Here is a 24,095-nt window from a genome sequence, read left to right on the forward strand (position 1 = left end):
AGTGACTCAGCTGCAGGATGCTATGGTGATGGAATAAAAAACTCCTTAAAATACTCCCAGAGCATTGTGTATTGAATCTGTGTATTGATCAAAACTGATACAAAAAAACACACGCCATACTAAAACAAAGAAATAGCACTCATGCTTCCATGCACAAACACACACTGCTGCAGACACCTACACACTCTTGAGAGCACAGTGGTAAAACACTTACACGGGCACACAAAACACAAATTCAAATTCCTCCCCCTCATTTCCTTTCCTCCTGTGTCTAACTGCATTTTAAATCAGATGTGTTTTTAAGAGAGTAAGGCACATCAACACATTCATGTTTTGTTTTTAACAGGGACAATTAGTGGAGGAGGAACATCGTTTTTTCATAAAGCCATGACTGATGCCTGCCTCCTTATAGACAGCACACAGCCTGAAGCTAAGGGCAGTGTGAATATTTCCTGAGGATTAAACACTGTGAACTCATGCTGCTGCTTTGTGAGCTTCATTTCGGCAAGTGCATGCTCATTATTACATTTTTGCCTCCTTTTCATCCATAATTTTTTCAGTACACTCCACCATTTCTGTTCCCCTGACAACCAGCTTTTTTAACATTGCCTTTAAAGTGCCAAAATACATCCGTCCTTAAAAGTTCTGACAGGAAAAACAAAGTGTATATAGGACGAAAAGAAAAGTCCTCCTCATCCCTAATTGAAATTATGCCTTTCACATTGTCTGTTGAAAAGTCACTTTCTTAAAAAAAACGTCGAAAAAAACAAGAATTTAACAAAAACATTTGAGTTTTCGATTCACTTAGAAAGATTTAGCTTTTAACTTGTGTGGTTTTAGTAACAAGCTGATGCCTCAGGCTTTTGAAGACGCTGTAAAATGTGTCTTCTGTGAGAATCCTGGCTTTGTTACAGATGAAGTAAATGTTTGGGTACAAGGCTATTTTTAGGTGTAGAGCGAAGTCAGCGGCTTAATTTATAGCAGCAGCGAAGTGCAGCAGATGAAACACACCTCTTTTTCCTGTCACACTGAAAACCCTATCAGCAGGAGCAGCATGGATTCATTTCATCAACGTCTTCCCAAATTGATCATCAAATTAACCTCAGACAGTTTGGGATTTGTGAATCAGAACAAGGATTATCGTGCATCTTAGAGACAGACATACTCTCAAATCGGGTAACTTCCTTTATGTGTGTGTGCTGTTGTGTAATGTGTGAGTCTCAGCAGCTTGTGGGATTTGGAATAATTTCAGATGCAACTTTTTAAGAATCGTTCTCCTTCACTTCATATATGAAATATTCTCCTAACGCAAGAAAAATCCTGGTGCATCCTTTTCTGTAACTGCACTTTTGTACATTTTCAACCTCATCCACAGATACTTTTGATGACTAACAGTGCAAAACAAGAAGATAAAACCTCTTGCACAGATACCTGCTCCCATCACATCTCCTTTTAATATTCACTTTTATATAACATCCATCTGAGGTTGTGTTTCATCCCCTGTTTTTGTTGTAAATGTCACTGGGTTGATGAATTCTGAGTCAGATGAGAGACGATTTAAAAAAAAGAAAAACAGAAGATGAATGTTCCTTCTGAGAGACGAGTCCGCGCCGAATAATGTCCACTAATGGACACGACTCCCACTCAGAGGAGATAATGTCTGATCTGCCTCCTGCCAAAGTGTGGGTGGTAAAAAAACAGCAATAAGAATGAAGCAAGCTGAGTTAGCAGCTTTAGGAGATGAGAGACGAACAAAATGTGGTGATTTATGAGGAGAAGTAAATGTCTTTTCATTTCCAAAAAGGTGCACTTTTACCTCAGGGGGGAGATGGATGAAGGGAGTGGAAAAAGTGTAGTCATAATGAATATAGACATCCACATAATGTGGTGTAATAGGGATTCACTGTGTCTGAAAGCATGCAGTAAGTATAGAGATAGATGAGGAAGAACTTAAACGGATAATTGGTTCAAAAAGCTTTGAGTTACAGATTCATAATGGGGAAATGCAGCTTAAAGTAATGGAAAATTAGATTTTGAATAGACAAAGTTAGCAATATGAGACAAAATAGCAGGACTCGCCATGTAGTTATGCTAAACTTCTGCTAATGGTGAAAAAGAAGAAGAAATGCAAACCTGATTGATCTAAACTATCAATTGTATGAGTGAACACTTTACTTTTTATTAATAAATAGTGTTTGATTATACCAAATGTAAAGTTCGATCAGGCGAAACACAAATACTTTTTTTTCCCTTTACATTTTGAGTATCAATAGTTTATTCTTGCTTTTAAAATTCAAGCTATTTTTCTGGCTGGGGAGCTTTGAAAACAGGAAGTTTTTATTCATTTCTTTAAAAAGTAACCATGCCACCCAGCAGCCGGCCTTGACATTACCATGTTTAATGTTTATAAATGAATAAAAGGAGACACTGCTTGTGACTTAAAGCTACTGATCCTAAGAATTATTAACACCTTTGTATGTCACTTTTATTCACTTTTCATCATGATATTTTTTGTTTATTTACTGTTATTTCTTATTTTATAGGTTAGCCTATCTTTATTAAAGGTCCCATATTCTGCTTTTTGGGGTTTTCCCTTTCCTGTAGTGTGCTATTTATGTTTGTGTGCATGTAATAGGTCTGCAAAAAGCTAAAATTCCAAAGTTCAAGCCAGAGGGAGATTCTCTCCCATATCCCTCCCCCTGCCTGAAACGCCTCGATTGGATTCCTTTCTTTACTTCCTGGTTCAGTTCCGTATCACACTGACCTCACCGTGACACGGAACTGAATAAGCCAAGAGCACATATTATGGTTGTGTTCTCGACATTTCACTAAATTGTGGGGCTGTTGTGGGAGTTGAGCCACAAGCACACTGCTTGCTGCGCCAAAGTTGCAAGCTAACGCTATCAACGCTATGCAACCAAGCTTTTAGGCTGTATGCTCACTAACTTTACATAAATTGTGCAGAAATACAGGATGTTTTTTCATTCACAACACGTTAACCTCTCAAGCCAGACGCAGCAACTTGTAAGAAACAGCGTCTCAGGACATGTTAACATTTAACAACCTACTAATGTGGCATACCCACTTAACGGGAAGAAACACAGCTAACAGACCATATTAACCATTTTTACCAAAACAAAACATAATTGCAACACCAAGCGTCTAAATCAGCACTGAACGAAAACGAGCTAACGCTACATAGCACAGATTGAGCTACAGCGATTTTTTTACTCCATGCTATCTGCACAGAACTACCATATGAAACCTGAGATTCCATTGATATAAGTCTCATCACTGTACGACCAAAACTCACTGAACTAGCAGCCAAGAAAGAGCAAGAAAACAGCTTCACTTTACAGAGCCATAGCTATAAACAAGTATTACCTTTGCTGTTTGTGATCAAAAGTTGTGTTCAAGGGCATAAAAACGCTGCTGAAGATTAATCCGATGTCTCCGTGTCACTTTGAAATGATTACTGATAATTAGGGATGTCCCGATCCCGATCCCCGGATCGGCCCCCGATACTGGGTTTTAAGGTGGATCGGGATCGGCAGATCCAATTAAATTTCATGGCCGATCCATATTTAATATTTCCCATGATTCCATTGTTACGTTTGTTTGTCGTTGTTGTTCTATTGCATCACCCGCCATTATCGAGTTGGAAAAGTGGAACGGAAACATCGTTAGCTAGTTAAAATGTCTGCAGTTTGGCATCATTTTAAAATAACTAAAAGTGAGTCGCCGACTGCGACATGCAAAGTCTGTGGTGTGGAAGTCTCACGAGGTGGTGCTGACAGGGTCTCCTACAACACCACAAACCTAATAAAACATCTTCAAAAGCACCACCCCGACGAACACGCCGCCTACTGTAAAGCGACAGCCTCTGCGACTGATGGACTCCATCAACAAACACTGCGGGACAGCTTGAAACGAAAGGATTTACTTCCTCGAGACTCAAGATTACTGAGCTGATTGTGGAGTGCATAGCAGAGGACGACCAGCCAATTTCACTTGTGGAAAACTCCGGTTTTTGTCGTCTAATAAATTACTTGGAGCCCCGCTATGGGATGCCATCCCGCCATTACATTGCTGAAAAAGGCATCCCAGCCCTGCACACCAAGGTGCGTGAACAAGTGCAGCGGCACCTAAAGGAGGCTACCTCAATCGCCCTCACCACAGACCTGTGGAGTTCAGATGTAGCCCCGATGTCGCTCCTCAGTCTAACCGCCCACTGGATAGACTCCAGTTTTACTTTGCACAACGTAGTGCTACATGCAAGTGAGCTGCGTGGCTCTCACACTTATACGCGTATCCGGAATGCTATAGAAGAGATGCTCGCCAAGTGGGACATCGATAATGACAAGGTGCATGTTGTTATGAGGGACAGCGCCGCCAACATGAAGAAGGTAAGCCTTCTTGTTATTGACCACTGATGTTTAGCTACGCGTTCAGTCAGTAAAGTTCATGCTAATTCCGTCAACAGCATCTTTTAATGAATGTTCATGGGGTAAACTTCCATTTGATGATTTTGACATGATCTACTGAATGTATATTACATGTTGCCTATTCCCAATTATAATTACGTGTGCCCTGGATTTATTTAAAATTATGTCTAGATAACGTGTCTTTTAGACGGCAACCACGTCAACAGGCTAGCAGAAAAGTTAGCCTAGCTTGTTGTCAGCTAACTCACGTCAGCTTAGCCACTAGCACTAGTTGTTATTGCGACAGCAAAGAATTAAAACGAAACATTAATATTCTGTCTCATGTCTTATCTAAGACTACAGGCTTTCAATACGTTTGTTAGACTTGGAAGTAGCCTACCATATTAATGACAAAACAGCTAGTTTTGAGAGGCTACCTATCAGCAGGAAAAATATTCAGTGCAACTTTTGAGATGTTAAAATCTCAAAAGCCTCATCAGATCATAATGGTTTGGAGGTATTATGCAGATGGTGGACCATAGTGTATAAATTACTCACAAATGTTATGGAAATTTCCCGAGGTTTGTTTAATAAGTTAAGGAAAGTCCAAAAATGTATGTAAGTCAATGAGAGGTAAAGACGTTACCTCTGATTGACTTACATACACTGCAATCAGTTTTGCAACCAGCAGATGGCTGCGCTCTATTTGATACTATTGTGACATCGACTGCTTATTTTCCTCACTGACCAGTATCAATAGGCTATTGATATTCATCTATGTATCTCTCGCCATCATCCTCTCTCCCAATCTCTCGACTGTAGGCATTTGCAGACATGGGGGTGCAGAGCCTGGGCTGTTTCGCACACACACTCCAACTCGTGGTCATCCAAGGCCTTTGCCTAGCGAGGCATCATCGATGCTGTCGCCAACGCACGGAAGCTTGTGGGTCATTTTAAGCATTCCCCAAAGGCCTACTCCATCCGCGAAGACATTCAGGTGGTTATCATTTTATTATTATTATTAGTAGTAGTAGTAGTAGTACTATGTTATCTTTTTGTAATTGCACTTTCCCCCCTCCCTGTCATGTCATTGTAAAGCAATCCATCATTAGGCTACACTAGTGTTGAAAGGATGTTAGCCAACAAACAATTAACCTAAATATAGAAGCATTTTGAGTGGCCTACTAGAAAAGCGATACACACAGCTGATTTATTTTAATTATTATCATTATTATTACTTTACAGGAAGACCTGCACATGCCAACACAACGACTCCAGCAGGACGTGTCAGTCAGATGGAACAGTACTCAGTACATGATGCTGGTAGGCTATATGGATGGAAGGAATGAATGCAAAGAATGAATAGATTTTTTTTTTTTACATGTGAATCAGCCTAAATAAATAAATTTAGATGTGAGGTATATAGTTCTACTTGTATTTTACACATGAATGTTAAACTAACATTTATTTACTTATTTTGCAGAGCCTTCTTCAGCAAAAGAGGCCGCTCAGTGTCTATGCAGCGGACCACGACCTTCCATGCATGCCCTCTGCCAACCAATGGGCGCTTATGGAGAAGGCAGTTGTGGTCTTGAGTCCATTTGAAGAGCTGACGAGGGCAGTGAGTGCTGCGACTGCAAGTGCTGCGGATGTGATCCCTGCAATAACTGTCCTCAAGCGTCATCTTTCCCGTGAAGAGAGCACTGATGCTGGAATCAAGACTATGAAGAGAACACTTCTTGAGGCTGTCACTGAGCGCTTCGACTACGCTGAGACTGAACCAATCTACTCCGTTGCTACGTTGGTTGACCCAAGATACAAAGAAAGGCAAGTCCTGTTTGATTCAAAACTTCTTTTGCGATATATAATTGCTCAGGCCTAATCAATTCACCATTTGATTATTAATTATCAAATAACATCAAAATAAATGTTCCAAATGTTGTTCTATGACATTGACAACAATAACTTCGATATGCTAAGGGAACGACAAAATATGTTAGGAAACAAATAATCCTTTTTAACTAAATGAAATTCTATCCATTTTCAGATTCTTCACAAGTCCAGACCACCAGGAGCTTGCCAAGGAGGCTCTCATTAGAGAGGTGGAGATCATGGAGAGAAAGAGGAAGGCTGCCAGTGAGGTGTCTGCAGAAGAGCCTCCAAGAAAGTCACCACGTCGAGGCGGTGAAGGCTGTGCAGCTGCAAACAGCAGCTTTGTCAGTCTATATGACGAGATCTTGGAGGGGAGTGTGGTGGAGTCGAGGCCTGTGAGTACGTCAGCAGCCGTCACTCAGGTGGAGGCCTACCTGGCTGAACAAACCATCCCAAGGTCAGAGAATCCTCTACACTACTGGCGGGCACATGCTACACAGCGACCCGCACTGGCTGATACAGCCATGAAGTTTCTTTGTGCACCTTGTACATCCGTGGACAGTGAGAGACTGTTTAGTGCAGTGTCGAATGTCCTTGATGAAAAAAGGAACCGGTTGACAGCCGATAAGATGCAGGTGTTGGTTTTCATTAAAAAAAACCTGCTCTACACTTTGAAGGAGTCAGTGCAGTAGATTAAGATGGAGGAAAAAAGGAGCTCTATTACACTGTAAAAATGTTTATGTTTAAGTTTATTGATGATTACATGTCTCTGAGATCCCTTAATTACCCACACTGTGAAAAATAATAAGTTCAGTTTACTTGAAAAAAGGGTGGAAACTCGTTGTCTCAAATAAGTAACCAAAACTTTGTTTACGTTATGTTATGTTTACTTTATGTGTACAATTAATGCAAAGATTTTTAAGTTATGGTTACTTACTTCCAAGAAGTAAAGTTTAGTGAAGCTTACTTGTATTTACTACTGTTAAATTTCAAGGTTTCAAGGTTTTATTTGTCATATGCACAGCAGATACAGCGTATATGTTGGCAATGAAAATCTTATGTCGCGTGCTCCTCCAACAACTCCACATACATGGTGCAAATAAGATAAATAAAATAGTGCAAAAAGAGAGAAAAATATTTACAATAACAACAATAAAGATTTGAGTAACCTTTTGAGTTGTAAATGGTACTTTATGTTTGATAGTAAAGTTTACCTGCAGAATATTCATACTATAGTTTCTAAGTACTGGCAACTTGAACAACCAAAGTCCTATTTAACAGAATAAAGGGAACTGAAAGATCAGATTTTTTTTATTATTATTGCAAAAAAAGTGCTCTTATTTGTGATAGGGAGAGAATAAAAGCTATTGAGCACAGCTTGGATGCCTGTCTATTTCTTAATGTATACGAAATGATATGCTGTTTGCCAACACAAAAAGTGATATCGGAAATCGGTATCGGAAAACCGGTATCGGGAAATATCGGGATCGGATCGGAACCTATATGAAAATATCGGAATCGGATCGGTAAAGCTAAAAAATGAGATCGGGACATCCCTACTGATAATCCATCGTTATTTATTTGTTAAAAATGGTACGGCACAACAAGCAATACCATTTTTTTCAGTTTTATTCAGGGTCGGGACATTTGACAAATCTCTAAGCAGTTGACCAATCACAGCAGAGTCTCCAGCTAACCAATCAGAGCAGATTGCACTTTTGCAAAGGTGGAGGCATGGGCTTTTCAGAGTGTTTTCAGACAGTGAAAAGTGGTACAGGAAGTGTGAGGAAAATAAAGCGCTTTTTCAACATTGAAGCATGTAAACATGTCACAGTTGAGCAACAAAATACAAATATAGACCTGAAAAGTAGCATAATAGGGGACTCTTTTTTTTTTTTTTTTTTTAAAGCCCTGGAGTGGTACTCTGTTACTTGTTGTTTAATACTTGAAACATCCAAGATTGTATTGATACAGCTGGAAAAACTGAAAATGTAACTGAAAGATATTGTACTATATTATTCTTTGAAACCCCCAAAAAGTTTTTTTTTTTTGTAAAGCTACTGATCTTATGAATGATGCAGCTTTTGTAAAAATGATCCCCCTGTCAGAAGATAAAGATGAACACAAAATAACAAATCATAATCCAACTTTGCAAAAAAGCTGTTTTGTAACCCCTGGGCATGGCACCGATCCAATCATTCAAAATGTATATCTTAAATTTGTTTCCCTGCTAAATGAATTGGCTGTGGACCAGATGAGAGTGCAGCGGTGGGGAGGGTTGGATCAGAGTTTGACGTAAGACAAATTGACTAATTATTTTCCAAGCTTTCTGAGGATTAAAGCAATTGAGAAATCAATCTTTGAGCTTAGCATGGTAAATATACCCCCCCCCCCACACACACACTGACTGATGATACTCCTGCACCTGCTGTGAGATGGAGTATCCAATGACGGTGTCTCCCTGAGGGACGTTCCAGGTCACCATGGCCGAGTGCGCCCTCAGCTGGGTCACCGACACATTCACGGGGGCTGCTGGGACCGCTGTTAAAACACACACACACACACACACACACACACACACACACACACACACACACACACACACACACACACACACACACACACACACACACACACACACACACACACACACACACAGAGTTATTAGTTGTCAGGGACATCACTCTGGAGTTTGGGCATCTAGTGTGCAGAGCATTTGTGTCCTGCAGCAAGGAGAATGCTGCATGGTCAAAAGTACACTAAGCCTGGGACAATATGAAAATTAACATCACATTATCCATGCCATAATAATAAGGAATAACAAATCATCAAGTGCATTTTATTTTGTGTCGTTTATTGATTTCACTTTCTACTAATTGTGCATAAGATGATCAGAAATCGTTAGGTCCAGTGTGGCCCACTTAATGACTTTCTAACTAAATCTTGCGAGTTTCCAAATCCTCCAGAGACTTTTTTGGGTCAAAAGCTATTCACGACAAATCTAGCTACTTGATCTGGTGTTATTGTAGACTTTTCTGGTGTCGACTGCAAATGAATGCACAAAGCCACCGCCGCTGATCCCACCCTGGCTTGCCGAGAGGACCCAAGCCCGGATAAAGAAGGAAGGTTGGATGTAGAGCTAGCAGTTCAATCCCACATAACAGTCTTTTGATTAAATGTGACATTCCAACATTTAACAATACAGGAAAGAAATTGTTAAACAAAAATCAACAGAAGAAAGTTAATTTGTAAATGTATTACGGGTATTTTTTCCCATTTTTTGTCTCTACTAAAGCCTCCATTTCAATCACATTCAAATTGCTAATCATGGAAAGGCTACTTCTAGCGACTTTTAGAACAGCCAAAAGCTACTTTCCTTACTAGGTCCCCTGCATAAGTGAAGAAAACAGAGGAGCTTTGGACAATAAAACCGGTGGAGTCACCTCTATATATAATATAATAAAAGCATTTAACTTTGATTGGTGGAAAACGTCTGGTAATTAGGAGGGTTTCACTGTACATGTTGTGAGGCTCGAGGATAAAAAGCGTACAAAGGCTTAACAACTTCACTAGAAGACACGGAAAGACAGAAAGCAACGAACAAGCAAGCATGTAAGAAAAAAGAAAGGCAAAAACAAATCCCGCAAGGAAGCATGCCAAAAGTCTGACAAGGAAGCAAGGAAACAACCCAGCAGGGAACCAAGAAGGCAAGCAAACAAATAAAAAAAGTGGCAAAGAAGCAAGGAAGCAAGCCAAAACTCTAGCAAGAAAGAGAGTAAGCCAGGAACAAAGCAAGAAGGCCAGCATAGTGTACCATTGATAACACTTTTCCCTTTTTAAGAAGAAGAAGAACAAGAACAAGAAGAAGAACAAGAAGAACAAGAACAATATTTTTAAAAACAACTTTATTAGTCTTTTTTCACAACAAAGTCAGAAAAAACAATACATTCCATTAATATCATCAGTTTTTCATGAATAAATAAATATTATTTAAACATTGTACCCATAAAAGACCACCCACATACACACACTACAACAAACTACATATATCTTTTAGAATTTCAGTACTAGAGTGTCCTTCTCCCCCAGTGAGCACAGAAACCTGCGCAACAGCCCACACATCCAAAAAACCCTGCAGATTATTGGTTAGTTTGTGGTATGCATGCTCCACCCTCAGACGCGCTGCCACCAGCCCCCTCAGACAGAGCACCACATCTGTCCATCCCACCCCAGCATGTTTATTTTTCCGACTTTTCCAGATCACTAATTTAGCATTAGCGAACAAGAAATGTAATAAAGCTAGAGGTTTGCTCTTTTTCAGGGTGTATTTGGGGCCATGGACAAATAGTGGTATGGAGAAAACCTCCCCTAACCATTCCACCCACTCCTGTAAGATTTGTTTTACACCAGCCAATCGGGGACAGGACATTACCAAATGTTCCAATGTTTCTGCCATAAAACAGAACAGGCCTGGGTCAAAATGTGCTCTATATTTATTTGTGGCAATTGCTCCATGTATAATTCTGCATTGGATGTCAGCCATCCATTTCTCGACTGGAGGCTTATACAGGATACGCCAGCTGCCCTGAGGGGAAAAACCCAAGCCAAACACATCTGTCCACCTCGACTCTCAGGCGCCTGCAAGTGAACTGAGGTTTAGCACCTTTACACAGCTATATATATAGCATAGCTGATTCCCACTGCAGGAGCTGAAAAAGTTCCAAGTGTCAAAGTCCTCAGGGACAGCAGGAGACCTTCCTCTTCTCTCCATTCCCCCACCGCAGGACCCACACTCAAGGGAGGGAAGATGTATTCGTATCCCTTTCTCTTCTGGTCAGCTAGATTAGTATTCCGAGCAAAAGTCCGGTGGGATGGCGACAGCGACACCTCATCTACCAAGTTTTGCAAAACTCGGGTTGACCGAATGCCTGTCACTTCAGCCAGTCTTTCTGTAGAGATCCCTGTCAAATGGCCCAGTTATACCACTCCTGCTTTGATGAAACCGCTCCTTAGGGTGGCTGAAGAGAAAGGGGTTCCAGAAAGAATACCACTATCAAACAGTGGCTCCTCAAACAGCCACATCGTAGGACGGGTGTCATGTGGTCTGGGAAAACTCAGGATCTTCCAGCCATTGATGACTGAACAGTAAAAAGGTGCAAGTCCAGTTATCTTGTACGCAGGGGCCTTGAGAACAAATAGGTGTTTATCGAAACCAAAACCCCCTGCCTTCCAAAGCAACAGTTGGGCCATAGCCAGCCAGCAAGGAGACGACCCATACAGCAGCCGCTGAGCTGCCTGAAAAGCAGCAGTCCTGGCAGTGATGTCCACAAGGCCCTGTCCCCCCTCTGCCACAGGCAGGTACAGGACCGATGCTGGCACCCAGTGATGTCCCAACCAGAAGAAATCCACAAGGAGCCGCTGCAGTTGTTTCATGAGGTCCGGCGGTGGGGTGAATACCTGGAGTCTGTGCCACAGAGATGAGGTGACCAGATTGTTGGCTATGAGAACTCTTCCCCTGTGGGACAGCTGGGGTAGCAGCCATTTCTATTTGGATAATTTTGCTAGCACTTTTTTCAGCACTCCCTCCCTATGTGCTACCATGTCCCCAGTCCCCAACCAAAGTCCCAGGACCTTTAAACCCTTGTTTCCCCACCTGAGGTTACCAGGAAGACTGGGCCTATTCTCTACACACCACTGACCTTCCAAGCAAGCCTCACTATTCTCCCAGTTAACTTTGGCTGAAGCAGCCTTACCATACAGAACTAGATTGTCTTGTAGCTCCTGGATATCTTGCTGACCCTGGATAAAGACACTGACATCATCAGCATAAGCTGATACAACCACAGGGGGGCCCTGAGCTGACTCAGGCATACACAGGCCCCTCAGCCGGTTCCTAAGCCTGTTCAAAAGGGGTTCAATGGCAATACTGTTAGGCCTGAGATAGGGCAGCCCTGGCTGATCCCCCTTTTAACTGGTACAGGTCTCAGCCCTCCCCCCACCTTCACAATACAACATGCATCACTGTACATCAACTTCACCCAGGACAAAAAATTCCAAAGGACTCAGAAGTGTTTCAAAAAGTCTGCAATTAAGCTGTCTATGCCTGGAGCCTTGCCCGAGGCCATCTGAGTCACTGCAGAGGTCAGTTCCTCCAGAGTAATTTCAGAACCCAAGGTGTCACTTTCTGCTGAACTCAACTGCGGAAGACCCTGAAGAAGTTCATCAGCAGCTTCCACACCACAACCTTCGGCTTTGAACAGGTCTGTGTAGAAGGACACTGCATGTCTCCTCATCTCAGCAGCTTCAGACGTTACTTGTCCATCTGGAAGACGTAAACACACCATCTGTTTCCTTTGGCCCACAGACCTCTCCAGGTTGAAGAAAAAGGTGGTTGGTGCATCAATGTCTCTCATGGAAGTAAAATGGGCTCTGATCAGAGCTCCTTTGGCTTTCTCCTGAAGAAAACAGTGAAGCTGTTATTTTTTTAGGAGGGACTGTTCTATGTTTTCAACAGACCACTCTCTAACTCACTGATCTCCCTTTCTAACTGCTCTATAGCTCTTCTAATGTTTGCAGTGGAGTAGGATGTATACTGTTGGCAGAAAACTATAATCTGAGCCTTTCCTCCCAACCACCACTGACTCAGGGAAGGAAAAGACTTTCTCTCTGATTTCCAGTTAATCCAGAACAATTTAAAATTCTCACAGAAATTGGAATCTTGTAAAATTTTAACATTAAAGTGCCAGAATGATCTAGGTTTTTCTGTAGTGGATAAAACCAAATCTAAGGAAATTAGATGATGATCTGTGAAACCAACAGGATGGATGTGACAGTTCACTGCTCGAGCGATAAAAGAGGCATACATGTAAAATCTATCTAACCTGGCTGCACTAACGCCTCCATCTAGCATTCTCACCCAGGTGTATTGTTTAACCGAAGGATGTTTCATCCTCCACACATCCACTAAGTCAGCCTCTCTTATCACCTGTGACAGTAAAAGGGAAAACTCTTCTGTCTAAAGTGACATCGGTGCAAGCGTTCCAGTCCCCCCCCCCCCCCCCCAAAGACAGACGTTCAGGGGCTTGATTGGATGTGTAAATATTAATAAAAGTGAAAATAAACTCTAGAAGTTCCACTTTCACCAGCAAGACTCTACCTGCCACTATCTCTGTGCTGAAAACAATCTTAACATTTATAGAGGGGGAGAATAAAACAGCTACCCCAGCACTAAGGTTAGAGCCATGACTGAGTACATACTGACCCCCCCACCACATTCCCCAGTCTGTCTCATTCAGGCTGTCACTGTGAGTTTCCTGCAGAAATATCACATCAATTTTTTTCTGATTGAAAACCTCTGACACTAAAGCCCTTTTCTGTGCACTTCTACCCCTGTTAATGTTTAAAGAAGCAACCCTCAAAGCCTGCATTAGAGGAAAGACACAGAGAAAAAGAACAGACAGGTACACACAGCAGAGAGGAGACACCCAGTGTTGCATGATCATGTTGAAATGATTTAGACTTTTCTTTTCATCCAACAGATCCATCCCTACAATTTTCAGAAGAGTGCTCACTGTCTGAAGAAACTTATTCGTGTCAGGAAAAAAATCCCTCACTTCCACTGATTTGCCAAAAGACTCATTCAAAAAGACATTAATCTCTTCCAAAGAATATAAATCTGTATTCTGAGGGACACTATTTGCATCAGAAACACTGTCAGAATCCCTGTCGTCGTCTGTGTCCATCTCTGGTATCTCACTGTTGTCTTGAGCCTGTACTAGCTCTTCTTGCTGACCAGAGCCAGCCGGCAGCTCCTGCTGTGTGTCAACAGCATCCACCTGTCTCATAGCACCAGTCCTCACCTGTCCAACTACAGTATCCTCCACCCTTTTACCTGTACCCACATTTTTAACTCCACTCACCACACTGTCCACCGTCCCGGTTTCTTCTCTCACAACATTCATCTGAACTAAATCCGCAGCCTCCGGGGCCCCAGCAGGTGCAGCCGCAGCCACCGCTAGACCGGGTCCCGCACCGGGGCCTGCGTCTGCGGATCCGGCCGCACCGCCTCAGACGCACCAGGTGGAGCGGTGTGCCGTCTCTGCGGGCATGCAATACGTTTGTGACCCATCTCCCCGCACGCAAAACACTTAACGTTCCCAGAGCTGGCATACACCATGTGGAAAACATCTTCGTGTCTCACACGGAAAGACTCATCTAGTGTGGGACAATTCAGAAACATGAACGCTTGTCTCTGCAGAGATTGAACATATTTCAGTTTTTCGTCTTTACACCCCAGAGCAACAGTGCGGAGATTACTGGCAAATTTACCAAACCACTTCAACTCTCTCTCGCCATGGCCTCCACCCATGTTTCCGGCCTCCGGAGTTCCCTCGCCATGGTCTACGCCCATGTCTCCGACCCCCTTGGTTCCCCTGCCACAGGCCCTGTCCATGTTCTGCCTCGTCTTCTGCTTTGCCCCCGGGCCGTCCGCCTGAGACACCCTCCTCATCCTCTGCCTTGCCCCCGGGCAGGCCGCCCAAATCCTGCCTCCAAACTCCCTCCACCACCCACCCTTTTTGCCTTGGCCACGCGTCCCTCCTCCAGACCCCCTCCACCCACCCTGTGGGAGTTTTTTGGTCTTTGTTGGGACGTCTGGAATCCGCCCCTTGAGAAGGGGGCTTTATTTTGAAATGTTTTCCCCTCTTGTTTCATGTTTAGCTTCACTTCCTGTCTGCGTTTCCCTCCTGTGCCTGATTGTGTCATTGTGTTCACCTGTTGCCCCTGTGTTTCTCCTCCCCCTTCCAGATGTGTCGTGTCTTGTGATTACCCATGTGTATTTAGCCCCTGTTTCCCTTTGCCTCACTTTGTTACTGCACTTGGGTCCTGTTTCCCCAACCCTGACAAACACACACTGATTCTCCATCATGATCACAAGTGTGTGCTTGAGCAAGACACTTCTCCATCTCCTGTCTTTGTGGATCAAAGTGTCTCAAACTAAACGTCTGAAATATGTGGTCCAGTGCAAACATGATAAACCCACAGGCTGCATTCCCACGCCTGAAGGCTCATATTAATGTTCCTCTGGGGGCCCGCTGGGATTGATGGGAAATTTGAAGGTTTTGCTGACCCAGTGCGAGTGTGACAGATTGTTTTGAATTAAATCATGACAAAACGCTCTGACCTCCACTGGCAGGGGGAAGGGAGAAGGTCATTCAGTATTGTAATATTTTTTACTTTGATTGGTGGAAAACATCTGGTAATTAGGAGGGTTTTACTGTACATAATGTGAGGCTCGAGGATAAAAAGCGTACAAAGGCTTAACAACTTCACTAAAAACACGGAAAAAGAAAGACAGAAAGGAACGAACAACTAAGGCATTAAAAAAGAAGGTATGAAGCAAAGAAGGGAAGACAGCAAGAAAGAAAGGAAGTCAGAAAGAAAGAAAGAAAGAAAGAAAGAAAGAAAGAAAGAAAGAAAGAAAGAAAGAAAGAAAGAAAGAAAGAAAGCAAGGAAGTGAAAAAAAAAGGAAGCAATAAAGCTACCCACAAAACCATCATGGAAGCAAACCAAAAATGAAGAACAAAAGAAGAACAAGGAAGAAAAGAAATAAGGAAGCAATCCAGCAGGGAACCAAGCAAGCAACCAAACAAACCAAAAATGCAGCAAGGAAGCAAGCCAAAACTCTAGCAAGAAAGTGAGTAATCAAGGAATGAAGCAAGGAAGGAATGAAGCAACCGAGGAATTCAGCAAGGAACCAAGAAAACAAAGGCAAAAAAAGAGAGAAAATGAAGGCAAGAGAGAAATGTATACGGACACAGAGGAATGAAAGAAAGAAATGATGCAATGAAGGAACTGGAATGACATCCAGGAAGACATAAATGAGCAGACTCTTGGTGATGATATACCATCTAATGAAATCAATACCTGGATGTAACTGCGAGGCAGCAGATATTGATGACTTCACTGCATCCTCTCCAACTACTTCTTCTTTTAGTGCGGGACAAGAGTAGCAACTCCATTTCTCTCATACCGCAGAAGGCACTTTATACCGGACGTGACCATTTCAAGAGCGTGTGTGGTTTGAATACAAATACAAATGTTTAAATGTTTAAGTCCTATAAAAATGTGAATTCAAGATAATTCACAGGCTTTCCGTTGGTGGAGATAAACGCAATTATCTTTCAGCAGATGTTTGGCATTTTTTTCCCAAATTTTTCTATCAAATGAGGACAAAACTACGGTGGGCCAGAGGGTTCAAAGTACAGTGCATTAAGACAAGATCATGCAAAACATATTATGTTATTGCAAAGTTGATTGTGATACCCGGCCTCCTCTTCTGGCATATCTCTTCTGGCACTTGATAACAAGCTGGATGAGGCAGGGTGGCTTTTCAACGGGACGTTAAGAACTGTAACGTTATGGTTCTATAGGAGACAAAGCTTAACTCTTCAATAAACACAATAAAACGCTGGACTTACTGTATGCCAAACACCATGGAGGCATACAGCTCATGACCCCTTCCTCCCCTGGGCAGATCTGACCATGACCTGGTCCACTCCTGCCTGTGTACAAGCTGTATTTGGCTCTTTGCTGTAACTTTTGTAAATTCTCCTAAAAGACTAAAACCACTAGCCTCAAGGACTACCAGTGGCACTCACTTTCATCATCATGAGTGCTTTGAGCGGTTAGTCAAAACATTCATCACCTCCTCCCTCCTTGACTCTCTGGACCCCCTGCAGTTTGCCTACAGAGCAAACAGATCCACAGGCGACACCATCACATACACCCTCCACACTGCACTCTCACACCTGGACCAGACTAACACATATGTGAGAATGCTGTTGATAGACTACAGTTCAGCTTTCAACACCATTGTGCCCTCCAAGCTCGTCATCAAGCTCAGGGACCTCGGGCTCAACAGCGCCCCCTGTGATTGGATCCTGAACTTCCTGACGGCCAGACCCCAGACAGTGAGGGTGGGAAACATCACATCCTCCACCCTGATCCTCAACACCGGAGCCCCTCAAGGCTGCGTGCTCAGCCCTCTCCTCTACTCCCTGTTCACACACGACTGCATGGCCACACACAGCTCCAACACCATTGTGAAGACTCCCATCACCCTAGCAACCAGCTGTTCTGTCTGCTGCCATCTGGCAGGCGGTACCGCAGCATCAGGACTTAAACCACCAGACTCAGAGACAGTTTCATTCCTCAGGCCTTAATACTATTAAACACCTGAGCTTGCGCTGATTTTATTGTTGTTTTTTTATTTTATGTTTTTGTCTTGAGTATATGTCAAGGAAACCTTTGAATCCTTTAAATTATTCAGTTGATAAAGTTCTTAGAAAATAGAAAATAAATGATAGAAGCATCGCCTCCCTTTCCGAAGAAGGGCTCATAAACCTGTTGCACTCATGTAGGAGGAGTGAATGGCTGCACAGCGAGAGCAGCAAAGTGGGAGATATTTTTTTCCAGTTAAGGAAGCAGCATTTGTGACTACCCAACCTGTCCTGTGGCTGAGATGCATTCTGGTCTATTTCCTGATGCTGTGGGTGTAGATATTGGACAGTGCGCGGTCAACTCCCTGTCAGCTTTGAGGGTGTTGAAATTTGTGGCTGCACAAAGAAGCTCTTCGATTTCACGGATCTGTCTTAAACCATAAATTAAAGTAGATTCCTTTGCATTTGTGATGGATTAACATTGCATTTTGGGGCCAACCGTACGTGGACACCCAAACATTACACCCATATGTGATTTTATTTTAAAAACCTTATTCTAATTCCAATTTTACTGTAACAGTTTGGAGCCTGGCTGCAACGACCTCCCTCAATTCAGCCTGAAGAGTAATCAAGGTTATGACTAAATGTGAAGCAGAATTTCATGGTGCACAAACAGAAATAGATTCATTTGAGGCCGCACAAAGTGAGGTGAAATATGAGAAATCAGTAGCTGTACATGCATTCATGTGTGAGGGGTCTACATTAGGAGCTTTAACAGACTGAGTCATTAAATCTTCCCAAAGTATTTAAATGTTTTGACAACATTAAGCTTTCCAAATCCCAGCTCAATAACCCAAACTAAAGTCCCTGGATAGAATTAAATCTAATTTAATTCAAAGTTGCCTCAAGTACCCTCACAATAACCAGCCTGTCCTTGAACCGTCGATTCATTCGAATATCATTCAGTTATCCCCCTTTTTCTTCTCCGTTCTCCTAGGAATATCCAGAAATGTGTGTCAGTTCTCCTACATGCATACATGTTTGTTTTTTTTTAAATCTTTTTTTAATCTGTTTTTATTCACAGTAAACCAACAATAAAAGATGCTTTTATGTAATGCTTATCTGATTATTTACAATCTTTTACAGAGCCATGCCAGTCGTTCCCTTCATTTCCAGTCTCTATGCTAGGCTAAGCTAACTAGCTATAGGCTTTCATATTTATGCATCTGCCCCACAAAAAAAACAAATGTGTGTCGGGTTTATTTCAAAGCAAACCAACGATTAAACATATTGATTTAATGTAACACTAATGTGATCATTTTATATTATGTTATGTAAGTTTTAATGTAATGCTACTCCGATTATTTATAACCTATGGAGAGAGCCAGGCCAGCAGTTTCCCTTCGTTTCCGGTGTCTATCTCATACATGTCTTTTTAAACATGAGGAAAAGTATTGCATGTCACCACAGGAGGATTTCTGTTTTTTTTTCTACAGAAACAAACATACATACATAAAAATAAAAACATGCAGAAATATCAGCTCCTTCACCCACACACTCATAAAAACCATGTTCCTGTGTGATTGCCAATGACAGCAGAGACCCCCCCCCCCCACCTTCAAACTCCTGTCACAAAGAGAGAATAGACTCCTGCAACCACATTATACACATCAGGAGAAGAGGGGAGGCAGAGGGAGTTAGGAGATGAGAGAGTGGAGAGGGAGGGTAAAACATGTCAGGAATAAATAGAAATGAGTCAGAGGGGTGAAAGAGATGAAGAGAAGAAATATTTCCGGCTGATATCGAGAGTTAATTTTGAGAGAAAAGACAGACGAAGGGCAGATGGACGGAGAAGGAGGAGAGGAAAAAATCTATGATGGAGGGAAAACAGGGAGGAGGAGAATATCGATATTGATTAAATGAAGAAATATTGCTGTTCAGGTGGATTTAAAGCACATACACTCACATGTCCTTGTTTTTCCTTCATGTTTTTTAATTCCAAATTATTTAATTATGCACATTCACCAATTTTTAAACACTTGTGGAAGCATTTAGCCTCTTCTCAGTCCCTTCATTTTCTATATTTAGTGGGATTGTGGTGTCTCCTCTTAGCTGGAATATTCTAAAATCCAATGATGAATAAATATGCTATCCTCATACACTAACTGTATGATCAAGGATTTCCTTTACATTTAAATAAATGAATTCAGTCGATAATATTTTTCAATATTTACTAAATAATACGAAAATATATATAATAAAAATATTTGCTTCTGTGCTGTCTATAATTAGTCATTATTTTTGGGAATGTCTAATTAAAATATTTTGTAGTAAATACAACATCTACAATGCTGCACAAATATGCGTCAGAGCTTTTTGGTTAGAAATTAGAGGTGAAATTAATCAAAGGATAAATGCTACCTATAAATCCTATTTTAAAAAAAACTTTGGAATCTCATTTACCTTGAAAAAGTCACCTTTTACACATTAGACATTTTTAAATTAGCTACTAAATTTAGTAACTCTTTTCCAGAAAATGCCCCCTTACATCATTTATGCATGCTTTAACAAAAGTTCTAGAAAACCAACATAAGATACTTCTTAATACATATAAAATAAAGGATCTTAAACTCTTTTAGCTTCTCATTTGTCCTTAAAAAGTCCACAATGGAAGTAGTTAGTTAAAAAAAACAAATGCTGTATTAATTTATTGTCCTACAAGACAAACCAAAGCTTCCAACCATCAGATATTTTCAGCTCCTAGCAACACAACGCGTCTCCCCCGCTTACAAAAACAACAACAGCCCCATGACAGGCACCGTTTACATGTTTTTTTCCCGTATATTCAGTGTGTGGGTTCCTCCTGGCGTGGACTAGTGTGTGACGTACGACTGGCCGTAAATCAGAGCCGGGAAACATTTTGCTGATGGCCTCCGACAGGGTAATCTGGCTAATGGCTCCCCTCTCTGGGAGGAATGGATGTACTGTGAGTGTAAATGTAGGATTGTGAGTACAGTGACAACCTGTGCATGCTAACTAAGATACAGTATGAGCAGGGGCGCATTCAGAGACAATAGGCACCTGGGCACATAATGTAGAAAGACCCACGGGTCCTTGTTACAAAGACTCTTTGTACTCATTATGTTTGCTTGGTCTTTTTGTTGTAGTTATGCATATTTTTGGAGTCATAGGTAGTCATTCTGTGTCCCTCGTTTGATTGATTATCCAATTAAAAAAGTGTACACAGTCCCCCTCCGTGCCCCTGGGTCTGTGCCAGGTAAACCTCTGTAGTCCGTCTATAACAAGGATTATATCACAGTAAGCTGTGACATGTTTAGACTCTAAATTGCAACTTTCTGCAAGTCATTTAAAAGCAGCTTGAACTAGACCCAAGTGTCAGTAATCACCAGAGAATTTTAATTCCATCTCAGCTTATCGAGTTTAGGCACATCCCACAAGAACCATCAAAGGAAGTGATGCTGCAAAAGTGAAACCACTCAAAAAAAAAGAAGAAATGAGGGGATTAATAAAAAGATATGAGAAGAGTGGTGATGTGAAGCAGAAAGAGGGACCCATTGGATGAGTAAGAATGCTCTTTGCCGTGAGTCTTTTCAATAAAAAGGCACATTTCTAAGCTGTGGGCTGTATTGGCTCAGATATTTGAGCATCTTTGGCACAAACAATGTAAAATAAATTGTCAAAAGGGGAATGATGTCTCCGAAATCCTCCTTTCCACTCCTGAGAAAGATTTAAAAATACATATTCTCCACACACATTGTTGCTCCTGCCTGGGGTAACATTTCCCACTGATTTATTTCACGCTCTAATACTGAACAGAAACAGCGTCTCCCTCCAGTTGTTTCCCATGAATGAACATCCTCATTAAACCTGAGGCTGAGGTGCTGAGCGTGTGTTTGTGTGGCCAGCAGAGAAGGTGGGGAAATATAAAAAGGCACATTCCATTGGCTGAATCAATACAGAGGCTCGTAAACGCGGATTATCCACCTCCTGGTCATCAGCCAAGGAGGGGCACACTGATTTGGCTTCATTTGTTTCATAAAACCGTGTAAAGAGAAAGTGAGCAGCATGGGTTTGGATGATTTAAAAGCATTCCTTCTATTTACACAGAGAGGGAGAGATTGCATTGAGACTCTTTCCCCCTCATAGACTATTTGAAAGGTTTTGACAGTTTTATAACAGTTGTTTGTCTTGTTGAAATATACACAACCCCCACTCACCCCAGATAACACAGACGAACAGATGAAGAATCATCGTTATGCTTGCCCCTGTGTTACCCCTTCAGTCACTTTAGGTGATTAAATAAGGTTTTTTTCACATTTTTTTCTACTCGTTCACTAAAGCTATGACATATTAACCCTTTTTAAAATCTTTTAAGACCCTCATTAGAATTGTAAATGAAAGATAAAACATGGGGAAAAAACCTAATTTTGATGTTGCTTCCCCCAAATTACAGTTTTACATTGTCTTTTTTCAAATGTATGCTCTATATTGAGACGTTTTTCTAAAATCTTGAAATTAAGGATAAAAGTCCAGTAAACACAATTCATAAACATGAAGAACAGAGAGTAAGCAGTGAATGCTGTACATTACATTCATTCCAATTTTTCTCCAAAATCCAGCATAAGGATAACCATAAGTATGTCAATTTTGTTAACTGGTGAAAATAACAATAACCTACAACAAAAAGAACAAAAATGATCAACAAGGGATAACCATGAGTCAGGAAGTATTTCAGAAACACCTGCAGGATCAACTCCAGCCCCTTTGCTTCTGTCATAATGGTACTATACAGCCTGTTATTACTGTTAAAAAAATGTAACTTCTGGTAATATTGCATAAAATATATCACCCACGTCAGCTTAAAATTGTAATTAAAGTAGATAGTTTATTGGAAAGACAAACAAAAGCAGATTTCTGGTGCATTTAAGCAAATGTGTTGCTTAATAACTGTCTGATTTACTAATTCAATGCAATACATATTGCATTCTTCTGCATTTAATGACAGCTGTATACTATTTAGAACAATATCACCTTATTTTCTGTATTCTGACATATGTTTGCACCTGGACGCGTTGTTGTCTGCGCTTCACGTTGATGCAATTTGACATTGACCATGAGTGGAAAATGGTAAACTGACTCACTCGCTCCGACAAGCCCCGGTGTGTGGCAGCAGGCCAGCAGCAGCAGCAGCAGCCCCGGGTACAGGTGCAGAGAGGCGGGCATACCCTTCCTCTGTCTCCGCGAACACACGCTCTTCTGGCTCTCCTTCTTCTGCCCGTTTCAGTGGAAGTTTCCCCACAGGGTCATCACTGTCCCCACATCACCTCCATCTACAACACGCAGCTTCCCCTCTATCGTGTCGGTGTTACTCCCAAGTTAGAAGTCAGTACAAAAGGCAGAAATAAAAGGACGCTTCGCTGCAGCCGGGAGAAGCTAACAGGTAGTTCGCCCCTCTCCGCCGCTAGTCCTCGGTCTGCGTGCATCCAGCGGGCTCGGTGTTGCGCCAAATGTCAGCGGGAGACGCAGGAAAACTGCTTTTCCTCCCGCGGCAGTTTTCAGCGATGCGGACACCGCTCCGGAGGCTCGGCTGTCATTGTGTGTGTGTGTGTGTGTGTGTGTGTGTGGGGGGGGGGGGGTCCATGTGTTGGATGATGCAGGAGAAGATGTCTGTGGCGGTAACAGCAACACACACACACACACACACACACACACACACACACACACACACACACACACACACACACACACACACACACACACCCTGTCACTACACTGGGTGTGTAGGGGAGGAGGGGGGGGGGGGGGTGCACATTTCATCACTGTGAGTTACCTGCATGCTGGGTGGCATGTCTTGATTATGTAATCAGATTTCATATTTTCTTAAATCTACTTAAATGTGAAGTATGTTATTCTTGTACTGCAATACTTGTTTTAACACTATATTACATATTTTTTCACTACTGTTATTTTACAGATAAGGTTAGCAATTATGGACTCAAGTCGTAAAAAAAGCAAAAACACTTTGTAAAAATACTGTTAAAAGTAATGCAAAAAAATATTTATTTAAGTAAAACAAAGGTATTATCAAAATTCATCAAAAGAATAGAACAGCCCTTCTCAGAATAGAATATTTTTAAAATATAATTATTGATGCATTATTCCCTTTATCCCCTTAATGGTACACGTTCTAAAGATGGTTTTTCAAAAACTCTTGCAAATGTCACCAAAGGATCAATAACGTTGTATCATACAATATCACAGGAAAAAGTATTCCTTTATATTTAACTTGTGACCTTTTGGAGAGGTTTTGACCCGTTAAGATAACCGTTAAGAGGCATATTGTAAACTATGTATGCCACTGTAAATGGCAGAAGCATTATTGTCATAACGTCACTGAAATAGACCTGTTAAGTGTACAATGAATTCCCTCAGGTAATATTACCAGGCGTGGTGATATATTTTCATTAAAAAGCATGAGAGAGGGAAACCATTTCGTTATACTATGAGCTATAAAACAGCTGACAGAGCTGACCTTGCTTGTGAATGGAATCCATAAACA

General features: G+C 41.6%; 1 protein-coding gene across 2 annotated transcripts in view; it reads right to left on the bottom strand.

Moving 5' to 3' along the window:
* LOC134860995 (fibronectin type III domain-containing protein 4-like) overlaps window positions 1-23,160 on the bottom strand; it is a 33,958-nt gene extending 10,798 nt beyond the window's left edge. For both annotated transcript variants that reach the window (XM_063877943.1, XM_063877944.1), the window contains exons 1-2: window positions 22,678-23,160; window positions 8,722-8,837 (exon numbers count right to left, since the gene is read on the bottom strand). In XM_063877943.1, the coding sequence (XP_063734013.1) occupies window positions 8,722-8,837; window positions 22,678-22,759 (198 nt within the window). In that variant the 5' untranslated portion in view covers window positions 22,760-23,160. The remainder of the gene's footprint in view (window positions 1-8,721; window positions 8,838-22,677) is intronic.
* Between the last annotated feature and the right edge of the window lie 935 nt (window positions 23,161-24,095).

This window comes from Eleginops maclovinus, chromosome 24 (genome assembly GCF_036324505.1).
Source record: "Eleginops maclovinus isolate JMC-PN-2008 ecotype Puerto Natales chromosome 24, JC_Emac_rtc_rv5, whole genome shotgun sequence".
In the NCBI taxonomy this organism is placed as follows: domain Eukaryota; kingdom Metazoa; phylum Chordata; class Actinopteri; order Perciformes; family Eleginopidae; genus Eleginops; species Eleginops maclovinus.